This window comes from Stegostoma tigrinum, chromosome 24 (genome assembly GCF_030684315.1).
Source record: "Stegostoma tigrinum isolate sSteTig4 chromosome 24, sSteTig4.hap1, whole genome shotgun sequence".
NCBI lineage: Eukaryota > Metazoa > Chordata > Chondrichthyes > Orectolobiformes > Stegostomatidae > Stegostoma > Stegostoma tigrinum.
Genome location: NC_081377.1, coordinates 42,577,194 through 42,587,981, shown reverse-complemented (window position 1 = coordinate 42,587,981; position 10,788 = coordinate 42,577,194). Strand labels below are relative to the sequence as shown.

General features: G+C 40.3%; 1 protein-coding gene across 1 annotated transcript in view; it reads right to left on the bottom strand.

The window, feature by feature from the left end:
* Nucleotides 1–2,668: 2,668 nt before the first annotated feature.
* Nucleotides 2,669–10,788, bottom strand: part of LOC125465091 (forkhead box protein O3-like) — a 194,016-nt gene continuing 185,896 nt past the window's right edge. The window contains exon 2 of the mRNA XM_048558213.2: nt 2,669–10,481. Coding sequence (XP_048414170.2) covers nt 9,066–10,481 — 1,416 coding nt within the window. The 3' untranslated portion in view covers nt 2,669–9,065. The remainder of the gene's footprint in view (nt 10,482–10,788) is intronic.

Below are 10,788 nucleotides of genomic sequence, written 5' to 3'. Positions count from 1 at the left end.
CAACTTTTCCTCACTCCTGGACATCCTCATGCCCTCTATACATGACACACTCCACTCCCCACATCCCCCGCACTTCCCACTGGCCCATTCTCAACCTCCCCCTAACTCCATCTCTGAAACACATTCTCCCTAACCTTTCCTGAACATTTGGCACTGCACCCCTCACATCTCTTACATACTTACCCTTTCTCCAAAGATCTCCAAGTAGCTGCAGGCCGTAGAGCATGCAACTAGTTGCTGAAAAAGGTGGTGAGGATTCAGCATGCTCCTTTCTGTTGCTCATGATGACAATCCCTGGATAAATCTTCACAGCCTAAGCTGGGAAGGCCCCTCGCCCAGGCATTCACCCACCCCCCCCACCCCAACCAAAGCTCAATGATCAGGTTATTGTCTGATCCCAGGGGGTATGTGGGATTCTGAACCCGAATGGAAGATTTGAACCATTGTATGCTATCAGAAGGTCATACAGCACAAGATGGGATCTGGCCTTTCAGTCCACCATATCTGTGCCAACCAGTACAACAATATTATGGCTTTATGATGTATATTTTGCCATGTATTTTTATGAAGAGCGGTTGAGACAGGGGTACTGAGCACACTGCTCCAAAGCAATAAACAGTTTGTGAGACCTTGGATTTTTGTTTAAAGTTGGAACAATAAAAGCAGCCTGAAAGGGTGGGGTCAAGCTCCCACAGAACCAGGAATTTTAGTTTTAGATTTCTGCAGTTGCTGGGGTCCTGAAGCTGGATATGGTAGCTCTTATTCCACTCTCTGTTACAGCTAAAAGCTGGGGTTCTCTTCTAGCTGCTAAAATTGCATGTGAGACAATCCATATTTTGCTGAATTTGCCTTTGCCAAGAGTGTGTTTATGGGATGCTACTACATTGGAACAGTTAATTAGTAGTTGTTAAAACATATTATTTTGTTAAGCATTTTGATAAAGTTACATTTAAGCCAATTTTTATTTTGTCTCTAATTTAACTGTCGAGTCAAAATAAAGTCTGTTTTCAAAATGTTGAGTAGTTTGACAAGTTAAATTCCATTTGGAACACAATCCCTTACACTTTAAGATAAGAAAATGTTAGCATCTAGGCTGTTGTCTTAATGTATCTTGAGGGGGTTTGGTCTAGTCCAGTTAACACCAAAGTAAACTGATCCCCTATATCTACACTTGGTCCATGGCCTACTCTGCCCTGCCATTTAATTGCGTATCCGGATGCTTCTTCAATGTTGTGAGAGTAACCTGCCTCACCACTTTCTCGAACAAGATGCTCCATATTTCTACCACTCTCTGAAAGATATGGTTTTCCTCAGATCTCCTCGAAGCCACTTACTCCTTGCTATACCTGTACCTTCCGGTTGTAGACACACCTGCCGTCATGAGAAGATTCTCACAATCTACTCTGTCTTTGCTCTTATAATTTGGCATTCCTCAATCTGAAAACCCTCAGCCTCCCCTGCTCTAAGGAAAACTAACCCAGCCTATCCAGTCTTTTCCCAGAAACTTTCCATTCCTTGGCAACATTCTGGTGAATCTGCAATCATGTACTTCCGATAGTGCGGCTAACACTAGACCCGCACATATTATCCCATTTGTGACCTAGCTGTGTTCTAAAAAGTTAATACAAAACTTCCCTGTTGTTATATTCTATACCCTGGCTATTAAAGTCAAGCAACCCCTATGCCTTCTTCAACAGAGGTAATGGGAACTGCAGATTCTGGAGAGTCCATGATAACCAAGTGTGAAGTTGGATGAACACAGCAGGCCAAACAGCATCTCAGGAGCACAAAAGCTTTTGTGCTCCTGAGATGCTGTTTGGCCTGCTGTGTTCATCCAGCTTCACACTTTGCCTTCTTCAACACCCTGTCTACGTGTGTTGACACCTTCAGATCTATGGCCTTGTACACCATTGTCTCTTGGTTCTCAATACTGTCTCTGGTCCTACCATTCATTATGTATTTCCTTCACTTATTAGACTCCTCAAAATGCATCATCTCACTCTTATTAGGGTTAAGTTCCATCTGCAGCTATACTGTTTGTGCCTTGGTCAGCTAAATAATTTCTGTTTCCAATTGATAAGGCTAAGATTCTGGTCAAACCAGCAGGGGGAGGCATGGCTCAGGGGCCAAACAGCTCCTCAAAAGGAATAAACAGTTGAACAATGACTCAAGACCTTTACACTGTTATCTGGGGAGCTGCTCACGTGCCAATCTATAAAACTGCAGCTTGGTGCATGCAAAGATTGGGTCAGGAGCTACTAAAAAGGGAGCATTCTGTTCGACATGTTAGCAGCTGTGTCTTTCTATTGTTGAGTATTGTGTGGCAGCAAAGGTTTGGGTCCTACTCTCGATATTTGGACCATAATTTGCAAATCAGGGATTGATAGCATAAGATGTTCAGTGCCTGACTTACTGTACAGTTTTAGGAAAAGTAAGTTGAATTTACTTTGCCACTGAATAAATTTGCAACTATATCAGAAGTTGAGAGAGGCAAGGTGTAAAATACACTCAGAATCCACCAGACGGTCATGTACTCTGAACTGACAGGAGCCTAATATTTTTTAGGAGGCACATGGAAATTTGTGCCATGAATGAAAAACACAAAGTGCATTCTACCCACTGGTTCAAATATATTATTTAAAACAATTTATTAATGAAAATACACTGTACAATACACTATACACATTTCCTCACATTGCAATTTTCACAAACCTTTACAGCACAGTTTAAAGTTTTACATTCATTTAAGGTATGGATATCTTATTCAAATGACTGTAGCGCACCAGATTTGACCTGATAAAGAGATTACAACATGTCTTATGGGTTTATAGACAGATACAGCTGCAAGGGGATCTATTTTCTGTTGAACTCCAGTTCACGCTGGCTTCTCAGTATTTGAATTACAGGAACAGTACAACACAAAGGTGTATTTGATATTGATTACATATGGTCACCAAATAGCATTGGACTGCTATTCCTTGAGCAGATTGGGCCTGTTCCAACTCCCAAATTGACTCCCCAAAATTTGAACAGTTTTAAAAATTTGGCTTCTTCATGAAATATTGATCAAGTTTGATTTCACAGCATTGGCTGTCTTGCTTTTATGCTTTCTCAGCATGCGTGCAAATGAAGGCTTGAACAAGTCTTGGGCTACGAAGATAGTGAGCAAGCTCCTTCTCTTTTCACTGATAATAAGAATACAAATGTAGCACTGATCAAACCATATGTCTTTGAGGACAACATCCTCCATTCACAATGAATATAAAACCTGGTGGGGCATCATACCACTCGCAGCTCATTTGAACAATTACCTTACATAGTCACTGATGGAAATGTGAAGTCATTGCAAACCAATAATGTCTTATCGGGGTTCAAAAGTCTGCATGGTGGAGTTTTGGAAGGGCATTCAGAGACACTATAAGGACTTGACTCTAGCTGATTGGATATTCACATGTTCTGCTCTCTAAAGCAGTGTACATTGGCCATGTTAAAAAATATTGAGCATTGCCTCCTTTCAATGCCAGCAGAAACAGGAAAGGAGACAATGTTAATGAACGAGCTGTTTGCACAGCAAATAGTGGGATTTACTCCTACCTCAAGGAAATGCAGATTTTGAAAAGTAGCACAAAACTGAATCAGAATGTTTTCAGCAAACTGGACATTAATGTTGGGCCATTACAACACAGTGACGTTTCATTTTTTTTTAACAATTCAGTGAAGGGATAGAATCATATTCAGTGACCAAAGTCTACATGGGACTCTGGATGGTACAAATGTATTCTCTTGATAACCTGAGCCATGTAGGCCTGAAAACACCTTTTTTTTTTGACTCAATGACATCAGCTGAGTGATAACAGGGGCTCACTTACTGTGAGTAATGTTTGGATGGGATCGTCACTCTCGCTCACTGTCCTCCTGGAAAGCATGCCTTAACATTGGCTTTGGTGTTCATCCATTTAACAAGCCAGATGTATCACAGACACGTAATGTAAGATGGATGGGGGAGGGAGGAATCTGGAAGATACTTACAATCCACGTGACCTTACCACCGGCAAGAAGACAATACCAACAGAAAAGGTGGAGATGAAGAACATCAATAACAATTGAGGACAGAGAGCTTGCCATTGTCATACTGTGAGTAACACTCATCTTTCCTTCATGTAACGTTGTTTGATTTGTTTGTATAATTTTGAGTCTTGAAAGTAAATCGCTATCTTAAAAATTGATAATTTTTCTAGAAATAATTTTTGTCGATTCTTATAGAAAATCCAATTAAATTAAACAAAAAAGGCTATGGGCTTTAATTTAGTTGCTTAATAATTTTACCGCAGTTAATTAAACTACATCTGTCTATTTGATTGAACTGTGAAACAGCAAGGTTCTTACCAGACAATTTTCACAATAAAAACTGTAGTTTTATTAGGAACATGCCAAAGATCTTGAATGTCTTTGTGAAATCAGCAGATTTTGGAAAGTAACTAAATGTACACTCAAACATTTCATTGACAAATAAAGTAATTCATCATCATTTCATGTCAGCAACAAACTTCAGTTTGATATATCCAGTGTCCACTTTAACGCACAAGATTGCCCTGTTTTAACCCTGTGCACTAAGGCTCCAGAATTCATCACCATCTTCTGATTAAAACTGAAAGAATGTATGGTACTTTCAAATGATTGGATGTTTATTGATGTGGAGGTGCTGGTGTTAAAGCCATTTTGGACTGTTTTTTTGGCATTTTTAAGCAGGTTTATTTCGGAACAGCCTGACTGTTATGCACAAGAAGCAATGTAGTAACATGCTGAGGGGACATCTGCGTTTGTAAATCAAGGCTAAGCTGCTGCAGCAACCGTGATGGTTTAGTCGTGATAAACAGAATAGAGATCCTATCTGGCAATCCAGGTTATTAATGTTCTAAGCCCTGAACAGTCTGACAGCAGTCTGCTAATGGTTAAGGAGCACAAAAAATACGTTGGTAATCATCATATTGGATTGAGTAACTCAGTAAATCACGTCTGATACTTCACTGATATGGAAATGTCAATTTCAGTAGAGAAAAAAATAACAACAATGCTGGGTCATCCCTATGCTATCTGTTGTGGGATATACGCATCACCGTCTGAGCAGATGGTATAGATATGAAACAAAATAAAACTTGCATTTAAATAGCACTTTATTACATCCTCAGAATATTCCTAAGTAGTTAACTATCAATGAAGTTAAGTCACAACTATAGAGGCAAAAATGGCATCATATATGTGCACAGCAAGGACCCACAAACAGCAGATGAATCAGCTTATGATGGTATCGATTTAGGAAGGCATAGTGGTAAGAGTACCCTGCTATTCTTCAAATACTACCATGGGACCTTTGACATTCTCCTGGGTGACCAGGGAAAGGCAGATGGTGTGTCAGCTCAATCTCTTATTTGACAGACAGCCTTCCCTCAGTAACAGCACTGACAACACTGTGGGTTTGTACCTTGTGCGTCAGTCCAAGTAATTTTAATTATGTGGTATCCCTATTGTTGACACCAGTTGTTTTATTACATTTCATTAGATTCTACAGGGGAAATCTGAGCCTGTCCTGCTTGGTGGCAATAGGTGAGAGTACAGACAGAATGACTGGACAGATATTTGCTATCTTGATCCTGCTGACTCTTAACTGAGCTCTTTTATTAAGGCAACTGAGTTATCCACCAGGTTCAGACAGAACACTCGCTAATACGGACTGATTAGGAACTGCAATGTCCAGGTGACACCAATGGCATTTTAATGACTTTCTCAAGACAGGATTTGTAAGGTGAATTGGCTCAAATTGCCTTGCAATGGTGTAAGACAGCAACCATTGGTCCCTGTGATGCTAACTTGCACAGCTGTCTCCATTTAGCCAATGTGGACATGTGGTGGCATTTATTTGAAGCTGATGCCTCCTGGTACAATTCCGCACCCAGCAATCAGGATCCGACCTTACCCTTGAAATCACAGATGATTTGAATCAACCCGTTTGGATATCCAATGATATATCTCTGGAGCAGGTGGGTCTTGAGGCCAAACCTCCTGACTGAGGGGAAGGGACACTACAGCTGTGCCACAAGAGCTCCATACTTTGAAAGTGTACTATGTGAAGATTAAGCAGATGAACACTTAATTCTTCAAAGTGAATTGAGTTTGGTCTACTACTGTAACTGAGGTCTTGTCTAATGAAAACGAGCTGTGGTTCTCTGATAAAATAAATAAACAAATTTCAAATCCATTCAGCATTCACTCAATAATTCTTCCACAGCACAATGTCAAGGCTTCTCTTGGACTGTGTGTCAAAATATTTTTTTGAGCTCATTTTGATATTTTCTTTACTTGTGAAGATGTAAAAGTGTTCATTTATTTTGACCTGGGCAGGGTTTGGGAATGGGCAGTAGGAAGGAGTTTGGTCCAGGCAGAGAACACATTCCATATTGCACGGATCGAGTTACATTCCCTTTATTTTTCCTAAGAGAAATAAGAAAGTCCTAAAAGTTCTACGCTGACCAGTTTTTTTATCTGTGTAAAATGCTCCTGACCTTCTTCGATGAAACTTTCCTTTTGTTGTTGCTACTGCTTTCGACAATCTTCAAGTAGGGAAAAGCGAAGGCATTTTTTAAAAAAATCTTACAACATTAACTCTGCTAAACATAAGAGAAATAGATATTTACCTGTTCGTCCCTTCTGTGGTGAACTTACAAATGTCTGCCAACATTAGCTAAATGTCAAAAGTAAAGGCAGATTTTAGTACACACTTTGAGTTCAGTAGCTATCCTGTGTGTATCTGTGCCCTTGTAAGCTTGAATACATTTGTGTGCACAGAATAATGCATATGTCTACTGTGTGCTTGAGCGTATTCTGACACGGTGGCATATGACCTCTGTCTATGATGTATATATAATTGCAAAGTCTGCCAAATTCTCCTCGAGTTGAAGACTGATCTCCAGGACAAACTATGGAGGACAATCAGTGGGGTATTACATTTTTAGAAAAAGGTTGAGCGCTTTGTCCACATTCCTAGAATGGTCATTTGTTGATTAAAAAAATATAGGGAGTGGTAGAGAGGAAAGCTGTTGGGCTGGCAGTCTACCATTGGACAAACCTGACAAGGCATGCACCTTACCAGGGCTGACTCTGCCTTTCTCCCAGCCCCACCACCTGCACAATGGAGAGTGAGTACCCATTTCAGCAGTAATAAGGAAATGTGAGCATTTTGACCCGAATCTGTTTTTAAACATTCTGATCGGAAATATTTCATTAGTTAAAAAAATTGCACAACTGCCGTTACACCTGGATTTTGTTCAGTCACTTGACAGAATTTTGAAGAAAACAGAAAAGAAACTTGCTGACTGGGGCTTCCTTTATCATACAATATTATTTTATATTTGAAAAATAAAGAGAAATTATATTCTTAATCACATCAACATTCAAAGTATACATAGTGAAATTACAGTACAGTATCTGTATGTACATTTAAGAATGGACTTTTCAGTTTTTAATTATCCATATACTTTACATAAAAGAAGTTAATATACAGATGTAACTTATTTAACTATCACTTATGGCACTTTCCAGAGAAAGTTTCAGGTATGCAGAAAATTGACTCCACATAAATGATGGTAAAGAAAGTAAGTATCTCCTGATTTCACCATTCTCTGTGATAAAACACACTCACCAGAATCAAAATCCCAAGAGAAATTCTCACAAAGTAATGCCCCAATCACTATATAAATTAAAATTTCAGGCCATGGTATTAGCTCAGAACACCTACATTACCAACTAGTCATTTCCCTCAATCTAAAATAAATACATTTTTTGACCAACATAGCATACAATAATGATAAATGCCAAAGCGGTAACAATACGACTCTCAGGCTATAAAAGAAAAAAAAGAAATTACATTGTTATGTAATATTTGAGGGCAGTTGAACAGCAGATGTGGGCCACAGAATTAGAAGAACTGTTTTGATCAAAGTCTTTCAAAAGACAGGAGTTTTGCATTCTGAAAGCACAGCCATTTAGCAGTCTAGAGTTTAAGGAAAAAAACTTCTCGGTAAAAATCCTTTCATTTAAAGTGTTTCACCTACTCTTCATCTTGTCCTCAGAAATAAAAGTGTGTATTAAAATGCCTTCAGTTATTATAAATAAGCTCATTAAAGAAAAAAGCTTTGGTGATTTTAATGCAAGCCCAAGACTGAGCAAGAAACTATTCTGGCCCGGACCAAATTAACATCTGGTTTCAAGGGAGACTGCTATGGATGTCGGTGTGAGAATAAATAAAATGGGGGTTTTATCTTTATTGAAGGTGTATGCTACCTGTCATAACCCTGTATCACAACTTTCAGGTGGCCACACTGCTCCCTGCAATCTCTGTCCAAAGCCAATGCTTAATTATCATATTCTTGTGTTAGATATTCAAGAGAATTGGAACAGTCAGTAGGATACCAGCCTACATTAGTGGAAGTTCAGTCACTGATAGGCATGAGTTCCTCTCTGTGCATTCTATAATGGAGGCACCAATCTTTTATAAACAATGGGTTTAGTTTCATGGCGCACAGAAATAAGAACTCCCCTTTATCAGACAAACTAAGTCTCACTTAAAAATATCGAGGATTATGTTCTGGGAGACTATACTCAAATCACAATTAGGAAAAAGCAACCTCTTTAAAACTATTTCACTGAACAGAGAAATTAGATTAAGGCTTTAATTTCAGAACCATTTTGTTAAGTTCCTTTTACCTTGTATTGCACAAACTGATTAAATGAGTCAATTGTGCCAAGACATCATTTCATGCAGGATTTGCAGCCTAATTTCCAAAACTAAAAATGATGTCACTTTAGTTGGCATGACAGCTATTTTAACAAAGAATATGTTATTGCCTCGCTTGATTGTACTTCTAAGTATATCACAGGCAAAGGAAACAAAACAATGTTTTCGGTTTTCAAGTATATGCTTCCTAAGAAGCCAAATATTAATTTGGTCTGGTCTTTGAGCCTTTATGGAAACGATTTTCATCCATGAGAGTGAACATTGTAATCCTACTTCACCCTGGCACCCAACTCTGATTTGTGGTCTGCGGAACAGTGGGTAGGGTAGCCATATTGATGCCAACATTCTGAGTTGGCATGGCACAGTCAAAATTGAAATCAAGCTCCTCGCTATCCATGAACTCATTAAGAATGATAGACTCCACATCACACTCCAGGCTGCCATGAAACATGTCAAGGTCAAGGTCAGTGGGGAACTTATCTTGACTCATGGCGGAAATGTTAATCCCTCCCGAACAGGAGGTCAGCCTTGAGTCCGAAGCTTCCATTTGCATCCCGTGACTGGCGAGTGAGTGAAGCTGGTTTTGGAGATGGTGGGTGACAGAGTTCATATTACCAGCATCTGAGTGCATGTGCATAAGGCCAATGGGAGCGGATAAGGCACCGTTATTGACAGCAGAATTTTGCTGCACTGGTGATGGGTGATGAAATGGATTGCTGTTCAGTAATCTGGGGGACTGAGCATTGAAAGGTGATAATGCTGGGTCAGAAGTCAGCACCATGTGTCTCTGGTTTTGCGATGTCACGACTGTATTGGCCTGTGGCATGAGAGGGTCTGACTGAGTCATCAAGACCTCTTTATGTCGTAGTGACTCTGGTGTCAAAAGATCTTGCAACATGCGATTCCCATAGTGGTTGATTGTTGAAAAAGTGACTTGCTTGTTTTCCTGAATAGTCTGCATGGGAGAGTGGCGTAACATAGTCATGGGGGCTGGGCTGTACATGGTGACACTGTATGTACTTGTCTGACTTCCCCTGGTTGAGCATTTAGATCCAAATGAGAAGCTGGAGCTTCTTTGCCTCAGGCATCCTGAAGGAATCTGCGGCGATGGGCTCATGTTATAATTATCCTGCAGCTCTTCCAGCAGGTTCTCTGTGATCCCTTCGTTCAAGTTAATTGTTCCAGCCATGTCAGCCAAGCGGGGAAGTTCCACAGGGCGCCTTGCATTTACAGACGGGGACAAGGCGTTCGATGGACTGGGGTAGAGTAGTGGAGAAGACGGAGTCCTGTCATCATCTTCAAGCTCATCCAGTTCCGAATTAGCCATTATGGGGGAGAGCCGACCACTCAGGGTGCTTGCAGCTGAGTTGGCCCGTGACCTGAAGTCAGTCCATGCGTCAAATTCATCGCTGGTATGAGAGCTGGGGCTGCCTGACCACTTGGTGTGTTGTGATGAAGGGCTGCCCTCGTTCCGCTCCTGTGTCGCCTGCAGAGTGGCTTTGTTCTTGTTTGCCCCTCTCTTGCTTTTCAGGTACTTACTGTTGCCATCCATGGAAACGGCACGTCTCCGGGGAGATTTCCCAGATTTCCCTCCATCGGGATTTAGCATCCACCAGGAGCTCTTGCCTGTGCCTTCATTCTGCACTCGGATAAATCTGCTGTGGAGCGAGAGGTTATGACGGATCGAGTTCTGTCAAGATAAAAAGACCAGATGAAAATGAAAGAAAAATACAATAGTACACAGATGGCAGAATAACCATTTACTGCTTTTCTTTAAAGATGCTATATATACTGTAGACACAGTGTCCATGCAACTGTTAGAAGCAATTAAAATGAATAGGATGATTGTCATCTGGTTGTTAAATTCTGAACAATGGTCACTGGATTGAAATGTTAACTCTGTTTCTGTCTCCACAGATGCTGCCAGACCTACTGTAATTCTCCAGCGATTTCTGTTCATATAACAATATTACATTAGTTAATTGTTCCAATGATTG